Source organism: Capsella rubella, unplaced genomic scaffold, assembly GCF_000375325.1.
Source record: "Capsella rubella cultivar Monte Gargano unplaced genomic scaffold, Caprub1_0 scaffold_3, whole genome shotgun sequence".
Lineage (NCBI taxonomy): Eukaryota > Viridiplantae > Streptophyta > Magnoliopsida > Brassicales > Brassicaceae > Capsella > Capsella rubella.
Genome location: NW_006238921.1, coordinates 4,739,008 through 4,756,023, shown reverse-complemented (window position 1 = coordinate 4,756,023; position 17,016 = coordinate 4,739,008). Strand labels below are relative to the sequence as shown.

The following is a 17,016-nucleotide window of genomic DNA, read 5'->3' as shown; positions in this document are numbered from 1 at the left end:
TTAATGGATGATGAAAAAAAGTATGATTTGTGACTAGGTGATATAGGTTAAGACCGAAAAAGATTAAAAACAGTAACAGGAATAGAAAAGATATGGATGGAGAATGTTTAGATGAATATATATTGAAATGGCGTGTGGATCTTAATAATACAGAGGAGAGTGTGCCATGACCATATTAACTAGTAAACCACCTTTTATGAAAATGGTAATAAGACTTGTGATATTAAACTAGTACCATTATTTATATATTTGAGTATTGCAATCTGATTGGCATTTCCATAAGTCAATTAGTCTCTTCACCTATTGCAATTTGGGACCATTGTTGTAGGTTGTACTATACTGAATATGTTGCATATCAGACATTAAATAATGTTATATTTGGGTAGTACTATAAGCAAATTTGAGAGATTATAAAAGTATCAAAATCTGTACTATGATGTTGTCATTAAGTAATAAACAAAAACAATGGCTTAGATTGTGGGGACATAATATGATGCAGGCATAGAATCTGGTGTTATCTTCTCTTCTATCAGTATGGTCTGGTCTCTAGGATAATCTTTTTATTGTCTTAAAAAGTACAAGAATATTGTTTTGTTGAAGACATAAGATAGATACTGAAATTATGATGAACGTATTGTCCAATACGCAGTAGTGATTTTTCATCTGATTGTTGGTAAAAAAAAATTGCTTCAGTCACATACCCACATGATTTGGTTCAAAAACGGTAGTTGAGTAAGTTCGAGAAAAGCTTTAATATCCATTTCCCTAGAATATTCTCTAAAATTATTATGTAACTGATGTTGGTCCACAAGTTTTTTTTAATAGAAATTTAGTATGTGCGTAGATGTTTGAACATCTTATCATATATGAATTAAATATCCATAATCTTAGCTTGCGACTAGGCTCTTATAACTCTTTCAAATTCCACAACTGGATTTAGAAATAGAAACTCACTTTCCACAATCTAATATATATTCATTAACAGTAGAGCTTTCGAGAGAGATGTCTGAATCAATTATTGCTTCAGGGATGTACAACAAAGTATTGTTTTGTGATGCCTAGCTATTTGGTAGGTGAAGGAATGTAATCGTAAAGATTTGGTTGGTTGTGGGAATTGAGAAATGATTGGAGGATATAAAACGTCAAAGACATAATATAACCTTAATCAAAAAATCAGACAGAGACAAAGATGTTTTTTATTCCAAGAAAATGACATTATTGACTGATTTGTTACGAGCTTTGTTATGGTTTGATTCACATTTCATCCGTATAAAAAAAAAAATTGCAAAAGCGTTTTGAAAAGATGTATGTATAAATGAAACATGTCTTCATCTTTGAAATCTATCAGATAAAACCACTCTGTCAAGTTTCCAATGACTAAGGCATCAACTCCAAACACTGTCCCATGGAGTCTTTTAGTTTGCTCAAGAAGTTTTACCATTACAATACTGAAATTGTACTACAAAATTAAACATTGACAAAAGCCACAAGTGTTCATCATGTGGTTGGCCTTGTTACCAATTATGGTTGATGTCAAAATTTGGTTTGAAAATGGACTTAAATAGGCAACAACATTAAGCTCAAATAATTTTATACATTACATAAATCACAAATCCATATGTGGGTGCACACTTAATCAAAGCCAGATAAGCTTAAATCAAAGTATAAGTAATTCAGCAACAAGGCACACTAGAAAAAATAAAGAAAAACTGTTGAAAGATTTCAACTTCTTTTGCAGTAGAGATTGTAGAATGAAAGCAAACTTGAAAAACAGAAACTTTGTGGATCGATATATAGCCAAGGATGACTTCCCGTCATGATCTCATCAACCACTTGCCAGAGTTAAGAGTCTCACATGAGGACTGAGACATGGTGGTTTGATGGATAACCTGAGAACCTGAACTGTGGGTTTTGTTGAAACATGTCGTTGTTGTTCCCGGTTATGTCTGAGCAAGATGTTGTCGAGCCACTTGACCCGACCCCGCCCCTTGAAATGTCCTGTTGCCAGAACTTTCCCGGAGAGTTCTTGAAGACATGCGGTGAGCCCGAGAATAGAGGAGAATGTGGAGATTTTGACTCTTGAAGCTTCTTTGTGTTGAGGAACCGCCCACCAGAGCCTCTTGCTCTCTTTAACGCATGACGGTGACGCGACTCGTGAAGGTATGGCTGCATCATTTCATACACAGAATTGGTCTTAGACATAATAATTGAAACTTTCTGTAGTTCTATCTATCATAGTGGTGCAACAGTAAATAAACATACTTTGCGGACTTTGATGAGCTTGTTCTGAGCTTCGAGCTTTGCGCGGTGCTGTCTACGACGTAAAATAGCTTGGTACTGTTTTGCATTAACAAAAATTGGTTCATTTTCTGGAATGTTGTGAGGCAAAGGCATTCTAGAAGGAACCAACCCTCCAATTTGAGGATGCTGCATCTACAAAGATTTTCATAACAAATACTTCTTCATAAGATCAAGAAACGTTTAAACGGTAGAGGCTTCACTGTTCCAAGATGTAACAAGAGCGTTATCTTGAGATGTAAACTGTGTATTACCGTGTGTTGTGATGCATACGGAAAAGACAAGAAACCATTGATACGTGGAGTTTCAGGCCAAGAAGCCGCCTGAGAGCATAAAGACATTAGAATTAAAAAGTAGTTAGCTTTAGACTCAGTCTCATCTAGGGTAAGATTTATAACAAGGTCAAAAATGATAGACTAATCAACCTCAATAGGAAGAAGCACTGACTCTTGAGACACTTTCGACAAGATTGAATTGGAATGACTTCCAATAGTATTCTCCGGGTTTACTTTGTAACCTGCTTCAAAACAAGTACCCATTAGATCAGCTAAAACTACAAGAAGCAGCTGACGCAATGTGAACTCTTATTCAGGCGAAAAGAAGCTGAAAAGTGGACCTGAGAGATGGGTAGCAATGTTGTGGCCATAACGATTGTTAGGTTCGCTTAAACTTGCAACTTCACTATATGACTCTCCTCCAGTGGACTGAGTTGAGGAGGAATCATGGTCCCGCAATTGAAAACCAGTTTGCTTCATTCTAGGGAAATGAGTAGACATCATCTCAATCGTCAAGCTTAAATTGCAGTTGTCAGTCAGGGGTGAAGATCCTAGGACGTTTGAGTTAGTGAGCACAGAACACAGAGAGTTATCCCAAGAAGTTTACAGGAAAAGGCAATGAATCTTTGTGCATTGTCTAATCTCCAGACCACAGTAGATCCATCAAGAGACAAAGAGATGTTTTTTTCAGTCACCTATATAATCCAAATCAAGTAAGAAGAACCAAGTCATGATATATTGCATTTACTTGGAGGAATAAATCTCAAAACCATTCTTGATTCAAAAAGAAATGAGCAACAAACAACAGATCTAAGAGAGAGAAAGCACAGAGCAGAACTGATAGATAGATAGCAAAGATTCAGACTTTAAGAATCAACGGCCTTACAAATCTGAATAAAGAACAGAAGTTTTGATTGATCACTCAAGATAAAGCACACACATGCAATTCCACTAAATCAATCGACATAAGACATGAGAGACTAAGACCCTACGAATTTGGATGATCCAATCAAAAAAAAGAAAGCCAGAAAACAGAGAGAAGAAAAAAAAAAAAAAAAAAAAAAGCAATCAGATTTGCTCACCAATCACCCAAAAATGGGTATAGAAGCCTCTCAAAAGGAAAGCAGAGAGTACACAAGTAGTCAAACAGAGCGACTTAACAACTTACCCAAAAAATAAGAATCTGGTGTGAAGATGGGAGAGAGAGAGAAAAAAAAAGAAAGAAAAGAAAATCAAGTAAAGTAGAGATGATGCATGTCTCCTTCCTCAGAACATGGCTTCTTTCTTCTTTATCAATTTCACTGTCTCTCCAAGATTTGGTATTATTATTATTGGCTATGTATGTATGGCTAACCAAAAAAAAAAAAAAAAAGCTTTTACCAATGAAATGTTATGTTCCCACCATGAACACTACCTTTTTTAGCTGACATTATCAATACTAAAACAGTTTTATTATTCGTTGTTAACATTATGAACCACTCTTGCTTTTTCTGTTTTATGTCTAATTAAGTCATTAACTCATATTTACCTTAAGTAATCAGATCAATATACGGTACACCTTTTGCTTTTTTATTAACTAAAAACACATTTAGTAGAAAACTCATGGAAGAGAGAATAAATCATAGTTATGTTGTGTTAATTTGAAAATTAGTCATTAATTTGTACCCTTTTATTTTTTTTAGTAGGCATACTTACCATTTTTATTGATTTATTAGACGGCCGCCACATCGCTGTTCCTAAATCCACGCGCTTGTTGATGGTGCGTGATATTCACGTCTGGTGTTTTGGATGATGAAACGGAAACACGTCACAAACATAGACACACTTCCCTTCTTTTTTTGGGTTTGAAGTTTTTTGCCACACTTTTGTTTATTTCTCTGCATAATAATATTTTAAATAATGATGCGTTTTTTATTTTTTATTTTTAAATTAGAGCAACAGTAATGATAGTTTTTTATATTGCTCTTAGCAATAAATTAATATTTAAAAAACTAAGAACATCAGAAGATATGTTAGTTTTTTTTGTTTTTTTGTCACCAAGATATGTTAGTTTTGTCTTTTAATTAAAGACATTTTTAGTAATAAACACACATTTTTCATTTAGTTTAATTATACATTTAAGCTAAATACACTCTAAAATACTACTATTAAAGATGGATTAACACATCTTACATAAGAAGAAGTGATGAACACTAGTTTTTTTTTTAAAAAATCTTCATTAACAAATTTTATCACAAAAAAAAAAGATTGCATAGCAATAAAGTGAAATTTCGATCAATTGTCATAAGATTTATAATGAGATGATGATAGCTACTAACTATTTATAGCTTGGCAAAGCAGAAAAAAAAAACAAAAAAAAAACAAAAAAAGTGTCTCGGTGGAATCAATAGCCCTCACAACAAATTATCTATTAAATTTAGTGATGTGGGGTGGGGTTAGTGGGTTAGGTTAGGAGGCTACGTATAGTTTTACTTGGCGTGAAAAGAAACTGAAATCAAGTCAAGCAAAGGTGGGGGTGAATACTTGCACTTGCACCTGTCTCTCTAGATGAACATTCCCCAACACAAGCAATGTATTATTATTATAGTAGTTGAGACTTGATAGTGTTCGTTATGTACCTTGTCCGGATGATCACCATGACACCATGAAATGAGTCTGAGTTTGGTTTGGTTTGGTTTCGTGGAAAAGTTGTAAGACGTCATTATTAATTTAATAAGTAACTTCTGAGGAAACTATCACACTAAAAAATTCTAGATGAAGATTGCTGAGCGTTCAGATCATAAGATGAAGAGTGCAGTTTATATATCTCCCCACTTATTAACCAAGATCATTATTAACTGTTTTTTTTTTTTTTGGGTAAAGCACATAGACAAGGGAATATTCTTTTAGAGTTAGGGTGACTCGACGAAATATAAGAAAAAAGCAAACGAGCCAACGTAATTAATTACACTTTATACTATGGGACAGGTATACTAAGGTGTGTAGTAGTAATTACGGATATTCGGCTCCTTTTTTTTCTTTTTCATTTACGTAAGAGATATATAACACACAAAAAATGACAACGACGAAAAGAAGACACAAGACGAGAGAGAAACCTATAAATCTAAACTTAATATCTCTATTACAAAAAAAAAAAAACGAAAGAGAGTACACTCGGTACAGCTACAGCCTACAGATGGATCTTTTTCTTTTTCCATAACGAATTGTCCAAACCATATAAAGAGGAATCTAAAAGAAGAAGAAAAAACATTGGTTTCAGCAGTAGTTAAGCAAGGGAGAGAGAAGAAAGAAGAGTAAAAAAAAACAAACCACAGGGTTCGTTCACGTCCATTCACGTCCACTTTCGCCAAAAAAAAACAAAGCATCATCACCATTGAGTACTACTAATTACTCTCGTCCTTGATTATGATATGGCGGCATGTCCTGTAAACACACACGCAGAGATTTCAGCATCCATAACTCTTTAACCATCAAAACAAAAAGGAATGACAAAGAGGGAAATATTAGCAATTATAACCTGCTGGTATGGAGGAGGCTGCTGCGGCATGTAATATACAGGCCTAGGCTGCTGCTGACCATGCACCATTTGCTGCTGCTGCTGACCATGCACCATTTGCTGCTGCTGCTGACCAGGCATTATTTGCTGCTGCTGCGGGTACTATACATCATAATCCCAACATCTCACCATTAGACTTTTCATGTTTTTCTTTTGTTTTCTGAATACCGATTCACTAGGGTTTGTGTATTAGTGTCAAACCTGGGGTTGTCCACTTGGATGATAATAGGGTTGCTGATAATACATCATAGGTTGTTGGTTGCCCGGATATGGCGGGACCTGCCAATTTTCACACGGAGAGAGTTTTAGTAACATAACCCCGTTAGGCTATATAACTAATATTTATATATACATGTCACAGGGAACTTACTCCGTAATTAACAGGCGGCATTCCAGGCATCTGCTGAACAGGAGGAACATTACTAGGAGCAGGGTAGTAGAATGAGGCATCTGCGATTGGAGATTGAGGTCTCGCAGCAGCTGGTTGCACTGGTTTGAAACTCTTCGCTTTCGGATTGAATATGAATTCCTGATCACACCCAACGACCCATAATTAGTGGATAGAAAAAACACACAGTAAACATTTGATCAAGTTTGAACAAATCAAACAAAAAACCTTTGCATTCGGATTTAGTGTGGACTTTTCTGAAGAGTTCATAGAACCAACTGATGAGCTTGGCGATAGCCCAGAACGACTTGATGTTGAAGGAGCTGGGCGGCTTTCTGAACTTCTAGAAGCCGACTGCCCAGGAGAGCTTTCAGATTTTGATTTACCAGAACCTTGACTGACTTGTCTTTCCCTCTCAGTAACAGCCTTCGACGCAGATTCTGCACCACCACCATTTTTTGCGCTTTCGTCGATATCTACATTCCACAAGACATATTTTATACAATGATCAAGCCTACAACATATTTTCTAATTAGATGGAAGTTTCATAGCAGGTCAGCATTCCCTGGCATATTACTAATGCCACAAGATAGTACACTGAGATAAACGTAATAATTAATAATAGTGTCAAATCGAGAAAAACTTGAGTCACATATGTAAAAATGAAAGGTATTTCTACGTCTAGAAAAACAAAACAAGTTCAGACTTCTATGCACACCAATTGTTCGAACAGATAAAACAAATTATAGTAGGTCATATATAGAAAATAGCGTAAGAAGGACGTAGTGTATACCTCCATGACCAGAAGTTGATTCCTCAGCTGACTGTGTTAATACAGAAGGACGCCAAATAATCAATGTTAAGATTAATAGAACAACAAATACAATTATAATTAATGGCATAATCAACATGGAGTTGACATTACTCTGTTATTGTGTGAAACCTCTTGATTATTGTTAGTTCTTCTTCGCTCATCTAGCTGGCTCTCACTATTATGTCAAGAGACACTTCCAATGTGAGAGAAATTATTTTAAATGAATTTTCAGATGCATAGCATAATAGCCAAAAGAAAATTGACCTGATACTGCTGCCTGCGGCCGGTGGATCTTTGGATTGCTGTTTAGAGGTTGAGCAGCTTTGATCTACATTTGTATTATCCCGCGAAGATTGACTGTCACCCTAAAAGAAAAAGAATGGCGATATCACCAATCGTTCAGCAATAAACTACTGTCAAAGAAGAACTAAACCATACCTGTAATTCTTCACAGCCCTTGCCACTAGAAATTGGCTTCTGGCCATCAGAAATAGATGAACTACCAAAAGTCAGATCATTGCAAGTATCCAGCTGCGCATTGTCCTCCTCATCCAACCCACTATCATCTAATCCAGTAACTCGACTGACAGATGAGTACCTGGCTTCCTCGTCAAAATCAAATTTCTCCTTAAGCTTAAGGCCTCTTTCCTGCAGGCAAGAATGGTTAGAAATTTGATCTTATAACAAAAAAAAAAAAAAACATAGGACACAAGATGCAAAATAGGAACCTCTAATTACCTCTGCTACATGAAGATCTCGGGTAGTCTCACCCTCAATCTCATTCGCGATCCTCCGGGCTTGCTCTTCCAACTCTTTAGTCTGAGTCCCTCTCTCAAGTTTTGTGGTATAGAGTTCCTCGTCGAAAGTGCTCTTTACTCCAAACAGTGACTCATTCGCCTCAAACTGATTCCATTTCCTACAGGCAGAAACGAGTCAGCTGAGCATATCAGCAGTAAAGTGCCATGTTACGAGAGGTATCCAGGAAAAAAAAAACCAGGTAACCACACAGCAAAGATTACTCATATATATAAAAGTCAGAACTATCAAAACAGTATTCTTCCTAATCTTAGGAAATTCCCCACTGGCTCTTCCGCACCAATATATATTGCTTTCACTAAATAATAGAATTCTAGCTCTATATATGGAAAGAGAATTGATTTCCAAAAGGAATATCATAATCATAGTCTAAAATGCAAGCACAAGAATAATCTTTTCATTCCCACTATCTCTAATCTAAATTCTCAGCTAAAGAAATCATGCTCTGAGAATCTAGCTGACAAATTAGCATACTAAACATTCAATAAATATAAGTTTGCCAGGAAGTTTAAATAAATATGTATCAGTGTGTACCTATTCCAAGGGTTATCAAACACATTATCCAAATCTGCACGCAGTGGAACACTCTCATCGGGTACCCAGGGTTTCAGCTGTCTTTCCCTATCAACATGATATGACTGTGATATAGAAGAGTCTGTCAACAGCTCCATTGGCTTCTCACTCTGAACTGCATTTGACATGCCGTTCCAGGATACAGAGAGATCCTACCACCAAAATCAATGATAAAAGGTAATGACAATGTCAAAACTCAAAGTAGTCTCTCTGCCATGTAACACACTGACATAAACTTAAACAATAAATGTTTCCCTTAGTTTACAAATAGAAAGCATACCTTAGCTACAACTTGCACAAGTTCATCTGCAGGAATAATGAATGTCTTGGACGGCGGCTTTCTAACAAACTCGGAACGGGATTTATGCCCTCGTAAAGTACCTTCTTTAATCAAGCATGCCATCTTTAGAATGATTCCTGGAAGTTTCAAGCAATTTCTAAGTTGCAAGAAAAAGGTTGCGTCTTTCATGCTTTACAGGGAAAAAAATTATGATTCGGAGCCTCACCAAAATCCTTATCTACATCAGCAGCATGAAATATACCAATATACATCGATCCATTTTTTAGATGCACTTCCACATGATGCCCGATCTTACATGTTGTGAGGTACACTAATCGATCACGCGAAAGCCTCTCCAAGCTTCCAGCTTCCCCATTGAATGCTGAATATATATTAACAAGAATGAGGACTCAGAAGGTGACAAATTGCAGATAAATCACAGAAAATGAACAGCTAACCTGGCGCCCCATTTGATGAAGTTTCCGACTGAATAGGTTGGATACTCATTGCAGCCTCAGACTGTTCAAACTAACAAGGGGTAAAAACATATATATATATATATAGAGATAGTCAGGTAAAGGTAATGTACAAAAAAAAATAAAAAATAGAACTAATCCAAATGTTGATAGTTAGGTCCCAAAGGGCAATGAGTCAGAAGAATTAAGTTCATGGGAACCCTTGGTGGCATCAAATAGCCATTGTTAAATATCACAGACGTAATTGCTCAACTGAAGCGGAAAATATATATAGGAGGTTACCACTGAAACACATGATTACTATCTAACGGGATAATACAATCAGTGAAAAAATTAAACATAAACAACAACACTTGGTTGGCTTCATGCATCAAACACGCCGATTACTCTAGAGAACAGTGGAACGTTTGTGGATGAAACAAAACAAAAACAAAATAGTGTTGATTGTAACGTTTATTCCACACGCAAATATTAACAAGAAAAGAGTTTCAGCACAAACAATGCATCTGCAATGAAGAAATGGAAACAAATCATAGAGTTTCAGCACAACCAGAGGCCAAAAAAAAAAAGGAAGGCATTAAAGTGAATTAAAGATGCAATCAAGAAATGGGATCCCTAATGTATACCGAGCTTAAACTACGCATTCCAGTAAAACAAACCCTAAATCGGCCGCCTAAATCACCAAATTCCCCAAAATCTGCCTCGATAACGCGAAAGAAGAAAGAAGCAATGAACATTAACTAATATTCCAGATATAAGAAGCTAAGAAGATGATATTTACCTCAACGAGCTAACCAGATCAGAAACGCAAAGCGCTGCAGCACACCAATTAAAAGAATGCTCCGGAAGGGGACGGACGAGCTCGATAGATTCCAACGCAACAGAGAGATAGGGCTTCGGATACAGCTAGAGCTTACGCGGAGGGAGCGAAGGTGAGCGATTCACCATGAATCTCAAAATAGAAGGATGAATCGGAGACAATGATCGGAGCTGAGCTAACACACTTTGATTTTGAGCAAGCAAGAAGCAGAATGAAAGAAGAGCTATACGAAACAGATCGTTGTGTAAAGAGTGCAAATCACATACACGGAAGTGCACAGTAGAAAATATATTGGGCCTGAATGGGCTTTAATTGGGCTATAAACTGGGTTTGGACAACTTCAGAAATGTCAACTTGCCGCCTTTCCTCTAGTCAGTCTTTTTGATCGATCGATCGATCATCACTTGCCTTCGCCATTAAGAACGTCAAACTTTCATATAACTTCATCTGATTATATAATTTATGCTTTAAGTCAAAAAAAAAGAATCATTCTAATTCTTTAAACACACATGAAACAAACATAAAGGGATCATCAATCAAGCCTTCAAAATCAGCAAGAATAAAGAGTTTTTTCTTTTCTTTTTCAGGAAAAGAGCATAACCTGGAGCAAAAGGATACTTCAAATTCGAAATGAAACTTTTAAAAGTGCATGGTGTTGCTTAGTGATGGGGATAAATAGGTTAACTTGGCTTTCAAAATGGATTTTAAACGAAGTAGTGCTTATTGCTTAAGCCTTTGAACTTTGAAGTTTGAAGGAGAGACACAAAGGTGGGGGGCAAAAAGTAGTGTAATAGGCTTAGTTGGAAAAACAACTCTATAAAGTTTAAATGATTAATTAATTATAAGCTTGGATCTAAAAATATAACTACATGCTTCATTGCATGTCTCATCATTATCACTTGTTCTTCTATTTTTAATATAGATAAATAGCACTTTATATAACTTTATCCCAGTTTCGAAGGTGCAATATACTATTTGTCACCATAAAGCTAAGCATGAAATACTAATGATCATAATTGATAAAATGAACTAATCAAAAAAAAAAAAAATCATCTTCAAGGAAAAAATAATTAACGGATGAGATTCACGTGAATTATATAATCAAGTTACTTAAGCATGAATTTAGTTGGACTTGGAGGAGTCTGAATACAACGTCTCTTTATACGATCATTGTGAATGACTTTGTAAGGTATATAGGGGGATGACAATAAACAACAAAACCAAACTATATATACAAGTGTATCAGAACATAACAAAAAAAACCAAGAAGACACAGTGACCATTCACGTGGCAAGGTAAAAATTAAATAAATTAAAATTTGCAGTATCCGATCTGATCATTCATGGCTGTAAAATCTTTTTTTTTGGGTGTGTGGTTGTAATAGAATAATAGTGTTTCAGCTGTATTATTTAGTGAAAGAAATAGAGAAAGCAAAGTTTATAAAATATACCTAAAAAAACTTAAGAGACGACCATACTATTAGACCAACATTATCAATGGGATCTTAACTCATTCTTAACTTAATATTTGGTATTTTTGGATTTAATTTAAATGGTAAATAATGATTTATGCTAAGATCTGGATCTTAATTAAGATCTAAAATTGTGGCTAAGATACGACATGTGTCAATAGACGATTGGTGGAAGGTTTTTTTTTTGTGTTATGTGTTCTTATTGAACATTTATCTTTTAAATTCTTTCGAAAATCCATTTTCTTGTTTCATGCTTTAATATTTTAATTTAAAAAATTAAAAAATTGGAACAATTTAGGACCTTTTAATTTAATGTATTTAGATTGTCTTAACATTTTGTAAATGTTGTTCTTGTTATACCAGTATCAACCTACCAATACCATCCAATAAAAGTTTTTTAAAAAAAGTTATAATCTATTGTGTTTTCGAGCATATATGGACAAAATTTTCTAGAAATCAAGTTTAAAACTATTGTGTTTTATGTTATTTATCTTATCAACTGTATCTCATATATGTTTAAAATTATAAATTTGCAATAATTATAAAAGTTTCTAAAATTACATATTTTAATTTTATTTAAGTTTTAAAAAATTATTTTTTGCTAAGATTTCCAACTTAAGATCCTACCAATAAAGACATCTCAAAACTAAAACAAAAATACAACTCTTAACCTTTACTTTTTCAAATTTAATAATAAATTAATCATAAGATTAAAAATTAAGATCTCCTTGATAATGTTGCTCTTAAGTTTGAATTTTTAAAAACATGGTGTATGGTAACAAATTCCTCCACAGTGTAGTTAATTCACGCCCGTTGCTTCACGGCGCTCCTGTGACCAATCTGACAATATATACTCGTATATTTTCCTTCTTTCTCTCTTTCTTTTTTTTTGGTTTCTACATAACAATTGAATGCAGTTTAGTTTTAAGCTTAAACAACAACTAAGTTAGTTGTCTCTAAATGCTGAATGAATTGGGATTTAGGAGTAACTTGCTAAACGAGTAGTAATATTCGCCAATGGCTAATTCTATCACTGTCTTAGAATTATGAGAAAAAACAATTCGTAATTGAGAAAATTGACAGATAACAAAAATTGGAATTAGTTATTGGTTACTTTATTTCTTTAATTGGGTGCAAAATTAGACAGCCAGAAACATTTAACAATACACGTGTCGATATGTGGTCTGGTCACACATTTGATATTATGTTTTTTTGCTCGACTTCATTTTTTCTTTTTTTATGTGTTGCTTAATATTGTTCTTTAGGAAAAAGGCAAAAAGAAAGTATTGAAAAACAAAAAAAAAAACAAGAGAGGAAAATAAAGAGGAGAATATATAACATTTGAAAATTTATTGGGTTCGATTTCTTCCACACTCTCCTCAAACAGTAAAACTTATTTACGGGGTAGTTTCTACTAACGTAGTTTTTTTTTCTACTAACTATACTAACGTAGTTATAAAACTGTTTACTACTGTATATATTTCATTGATAAAAAAACCAAACAATGAATCCAAACTTGAACAAAATCTACTTACTGATAAAGTTGTAATAAAGCTGTAGAACTATTCTGTTGGTTAGTAAAAACTGTGTTACGTTTTTTTTTCTTTGGTCATAAATCATAATAAATTAATAATCCATAAATACCAAAGTTAAAGACGAATCTGAATATAACCAATACTGCTTCTTCTTCTTTCTTTTTGTTGTTGTGAATTTGTTGCTGAAGTGAAGAAGAAGAAGAAAAGAGTGTAGAGAGCTTTATATAGGAAGGAACAAAATACAACACTTGTGCGCAAACTTTCACAGTGTCCGACGATCTCCAAGCCCAAATATCAAAGTTCCTCTCTTTTTTTTTTCTTCTTCTTCTTTCTCATTCTCTCTCTCTTTCTCTCTCCCTAAAATTCGTAGCTTTATTGCATTTTGCTTCTGCATTCGGCTTTGGATTTCATAAAGTGTTAAGATTTAAGAGTGTCTCTCACTCAATCTCTCTGTGTTAAGAGCTTTTAACCCGCAAGGAACAGAGAGAGTTTCTTTTTTCCTAAAAAAAAAAAAAGAGTTTTTAATGCGAAATCGTTTTCTAGGTTTGATCTGCAGATCCTGGTGCCCTAATTTACCGCTGCTGTTACGGTCTCTTCCTTCCCTTGCCGTCATTTGACTGACCTTTTCAATGGTGGAGTTCTATATCTGAATCTCTTTGGCAAAAAGAGTAAAAGCAATCGAATTTACCGACCTGCGAGTGTTTTATATTGAAGGCCAAGTGCGTTACTACTGTGTCGCATAAAGGTACAAATCATTGCTAGTCTTTTCATTACAAAAGGGCTCTATTATCTTAGATTTGATCGTGTTTCCTTCTCCTTAATACTCAGTTTGAATTTGAAACTTCGTGGAGGGTGAGAGAGAGATATGCTGACATGCATAGCTTGTTCGAAGCAGCTAAGCACCAACAATGGTGGATCTAAGAGACAAGAGGAAGATGAAGATGAAGAAGACAGAGTTATTGGAACGCCCAGGTCTAAGCAACCTATTAAGTCCCTGACGTCACAGGTAGATAACATTCTTCCTCTGTGTCACTTTCACAAGGAAAAAAACACAAATGAGAAAATGAAAAGAAACTCCGAGACAGGACCATTTTGTTCTTGTTGCTTTCTGTTTGTAAGCTAAGAACAAATCAACAAGTCAAATTTTGTGCGTACTGTTTGGTTTCTGATCTTTCAACGAAATAGGAAAAGTTTTCTTACCTCTAGAAGCCAAATTTAAGTCCGTGACTTTCAGAATGTCTTCTTTTTTATAAGAAAAAAGTTTTAATTCTGCGCACTTAATTTTGTCAATGCCATGTGAATCTTCTTCAGATAAAAGACATGGCAGTAAAAGCATCAGGTGCTTATAAAAGCTGCAAACCGTGTTCAGGGTCGTCAAACCAGAATAAGAACCGAAGCTACGCTGATTCGGATGCTGCTTCAAATTCTGGGAGGTTTCGTTATGCTTACAAGAGAGCAGGGAGTGGAAGCTCAACACCGAAAATTTTGGGCAAGGAAATGGAGTCAAGGTTGAAAGGGTTTGTGAGTGGAGAAGGAACACCTGAATCCATGAGTGGTAGGACAGAGTCCACAGTGTTCATGGAGGAAGAAGATGAGCTTAAGGAATGGGTTGCTCAAGTAGAGCCTGGTGTCCTCATCACATTTGTATCATTGCCTGAGGGAGGGAATGATATGAAGCGGATTCGGTTCAGGTAATTTTATTGTTTTGTAGCATTTACACAAAGTTAAGTCGGGATCTTGAACTGAATCAAAATATGGTACATTGTGTTTTTAGATAGGGGACATTGCAGATGATACACAACTGAAATGAACTATTCCATAATGTTTTGAAATCCGTTGATTTTGATTTTGATTTTGGAAATAGAGATGTGTGTCTATTGGAGACCAGCTATGAGAAGTACGGTTGATATTTAGGATATTATTATGTGAGATTTCTGTGTTGGAAACTGTTGCTGCTTTCGTTTTTCTTGATTCAATTCAAGTGGTCCCCAAACATTTGCTGTAATAATGAGAACTTGTACATCCTTTTGCCAAGAAAGGTTTTTGAGATGTGGGCTATATTTTGGTAGTTGAATTTAGTGCAGAACTTAAATGGATTCCCCGAGAACAATTGTGTGGGGAAGTGTTTGGTGAATTTAGAAAAGTTCTTTTTGTATGTGGAAAATCTGATGAGGGCAAGGGAGATCTAACTAACTTTCTTCATGGCCTCATAAAAGTGGAACATTATGGCAATTACTGCAGATTCTGAGTTTTCTGTTGAACATAGCACTGTTAACTTGGTTGTTATTGTCATGGTGTTCTGTATTGTATATGCTTAAGGCAGCTTCTAATTTGTTGGTTTCTGTAAATTTGTATTGCTTGCAGCCGTGAAATGTTTGATAAATGGCAAGCTCAAAAGTGGTGGGCGGAGAATTTCGACAAGGTCATGGAATTATACAATGTGCAGCAGTTCAATCAGCAGAGCGTCCCACTTCCAACTCCTCCTAGATCAGAAGATGAGGTATATGCTCTCGCTTCACTTATGAACACATGAATCCATTCATCAAAACATGTATTTGATCTCTTGAGGTCTAACTAGTTTTAGTTTGGTATACCAGAGCTCACGAATTCCATCTAGCAAGAATGGTCCTGCAACTCCACCTCTGAACAAAGAAAGCTCTCGAGGAAAAGGGTACGCTTCTTCTGACTCACTCACTCACCAACCAACAGCCCAAACACGAAATGGACACCAAGATTCATCTGGTCTTGCTACAACACCAAAACTGTCTAGCATAAGTGGGACCAAAACAGAGACATCATCGGTTGATGAGTCTGCAAGAAGTAGCTCGTCAAGGGAAGAAGAAGAAGGAGAAGAAGCAGATCATTCAGGGGAGCTCTCTGTAAGTAATGCAAGTGACATTGAAACTGAATGGGTTGAACAGGACGAAGCCGGTGTTTACATCACAATCAGAGCTTTACCAGATGGGACTCGGGAGCTTAGACGGGTTCGCTTCAGGTAAAAGGACATTACGCTTTCACTGTTCCTACTAAAAAACCATTTTGAAAAGCAAGCACTTAACATCATTTTCTGTGTGGTATTAGCCGAGAGAAGTTTGGGGAAACGAATGCAAGATTGTGGTGGGAGCAGAACAGAGCTCGCATACAACAACAATACTTGTGATGAAGATGGGATGATCTCTAGAGGAACTTGGACACATCAAAACAAAACACTTCTCTTTTTGTATGTTTTACTCGGATAAAAAAAAAAGCTACAGATTGATGGAAATAACTTGGGTTTCAGATGCTGCATGTACCTTTTAGTTGGTGGTTGTTAGTAGATCTCTTTCTCTTCTTCTTTACATTTACATCTCTATACAGAGGTATCAGTTTTACTCCTTCAGTGGATTTTTTTTTCTTGGTGTTACTAGTAAGGGTATGTATATAATAGACCAATTCTAGGAAAATTCATACTATTTCAATGGCCATCTTTCCATTTATTTATGACAATATTACTACTTTGCACTTTATCAGAAAGATGTACACTTGTCTCTTCTAGTAATTCATTCATTAATTATATGGACAATGATTATGGTATGTAATTTATCGTATCAATTAAATAGTAAGTGCAGCTTACTTGTACTATGTCTTTAGAAATTTCCATTTCTCACTTACAAATGATAATTATCTATAAGGGTAAAATAGTCATTCTGGGTTATCCAATTTAGTGAATTTGCC

At 35.3% G+C, this 17,016-nt stretch overlaps 3 protein-coding genes across 6 annotated transcripts; 1 reads left to right on the top strand and 2 right to left on the bottom strand.

The window, feature by feature from the left end:
* Window positions 1-1,562: 1,562 nt before the first annotated feature.
* LOC17891873 (nuclear transcription factor Y subunit A-6) lies at window positions 1,563-3,900 on the bottom strand. Of its 3 annotated transcripts, none has more exons than XM_006298264.2 (6): window positions 3,656-3,900; window positions 2,915-3,268; window positions 2,724-2,815; window positions 2,553-2,621; window positions 2,263-2,433; window positions 1,563-2,166 (listed from the first exon to the last, which is right to left on the bottom strand). In XM_006298264.2, exons 2-6 carry the CDS (start codon window positions 3,075-3,077, stop codon window positions 1,852-1,854), a joined length of 810 nt encoding a protein of 269 aa, XP_006298326.1. In that variant the 5' UTR covers window positions 3,078-3,268; window positions 3,656-3,900; the 3' UTR covers window positions 1,563-1,851. The 3 variants fall into 3 exon arrangements, with proteins under 3 accessions (XP_006298326.1, XP_023641812.1, XP_023641811.1); XM_023786044.1 differs by having other exon boundaries at window positions 3,742-3,900; XM_023786043.1 differs by lacking the exon at window positions 3,656-3,900 and having other exon boundaries at window positions 2,915-3,620.
* A 2,021-nt stretch (window positions 3,901-5,921) lies between these two features.
* On the bottom strand, window positions 5,922-10,507 carry LOC17890716 (polyadenylate-binding protein-interacting protein 4). 2 transcript variants are annotated; one of them, XM_006297214.2, is made up of 15 exons: window positions 10,258-10,507; window positions 9,459-9,528; window positions 9,227-9,382; window positions 9,001-9,137; window positions 8,682-8,872; window positions 8,070-8,247; window positions 7,770-7,979; window positions 7,596-7,696; window positions 7,443-7,506; window positions 7,311-7,341; window positions 6,746-6,993; window positions 6,500-6,658; window positions 6,331-6,408; window positions 6,091-6,231; window positions 5,922-5,996 (listed from the first exon to the last, which is right to left on the bottom strand). In XM_006297214.2, exons 2-15 carry the CDS (start codon window positions 9,505-9,507, stop codon window positions 5,961-5,963), a joined length of 1,779 nt encoding a protein of 592 aa, XP_006297276.1. In that variant the 5' UTR covers window positions 9,508-9,528; window positions 10,258-10,507; the 3' UTR covers window positions 5,922-5,960. The 2 variants fall into 2 exon arrangements, with proteins under 2 accessions (XP_006297276.1, XP_023642384.1); XM_023786616.1 differs by having other exon boundaries at window positions 9,459-9,519.
* A 2,961-nt stretch (window positions 10,508-13,468) lies between these two features.
* LOC17890614 (protein Brevis radix-like 2) lies at window positions 13,469-16,788 on the top strand. Its single transcript, XM_006297854.2, has 6 exons — window positions 13,469-14,047; window positions 14,131-14,308; window positions 14,614-14,993; window positions 15,667-15,802; window positions 15,900-16,297; window positions 16,384-16,788. The coding sequence occupies exons 2-6, from the start codon at window positions 14,168-14,170 to the stop codon at window positions 16,460-16,462; spliced, it is 1,134 nt and encodes a 377-aa protein (XP_006297916.1). The 5' UTR covers window positions 13,469-14,047; window positions 14,131-14,167; the 3' UTR covers window positions 16,463-16,788.
* The last annotated feature ends 228 nt before the right edge of the window (window positions 16,789-17,016 follow it).

Excerpts from the sequence above, each read along its gene's own strand:
- LOC17891873 (XM_006298264.2), bottom strand. The coding sequence starts at position 3,077 with ATGATGTCTACTCATTTCCCTAGAATGAAGCAAACTGGTTTTCAATTG. Across the intron at positions 2,816-2,914 it reads CATTGCTACCCATCTCTCAG|GTTACAAAGTAAACCCGGAG; the intron begins GTCCACTTTTCA and ends GTTTTGAAGCAG. Across the intron at positions 2,167-2,262 it reads AGCTCATCAAAGTCCGCAAA|CCATACCTTCACGAGTCGCG; the intron begins GTATGTTTATTT and ends GAAATGATGCAG.
- LOC17890716 (XM_006297214.2), bottom strand. The coding sequence starts at position 9,507 with ATGAGTATCCAACCTATTCAGTCGGAAACTTCATCAAATGGGGCGCCA. Across the intron at positions 7,980-8,069 it reads GAGATCTTCATGTAGCAGAG|GAAAGAGGCCTTAAGCTTAA; the intron begins GTAATTAGAGGT and ends TCTTGCCTGCAG. Across the intron at positions 6,409-6,499 it reads TGCCGCCTGTTAATTACGGA|GTCCCGCCATATCCGGGCAA; the intron begins GTAAGTTCCCTG and ends GAAAATTGGCAG.
- LOC17890614 (XM_006297854.2), top strand. The coding sequence starts at position 14,168 with ATGCTGACATGCATAGCTTGTTCGAAGCAGCTAAGCACCAACAATGGT. Across the intron at positions 14,994-15,666 it reads ATGAAGCGGATTCGGTTCAG|CCGTGAAATGTTTGATAAAT; the intron begins GTAATTTTATTG and ends TATTGCTTGCAG. Across the intron at positions 16,298-16,383 it reads CTTAGACGGGTTCGCTTCAG|CCGAGAGAAGTTTGGGGAAA; the intron begins GTAAAAGGACAT and ends GTGTGGTATTAG.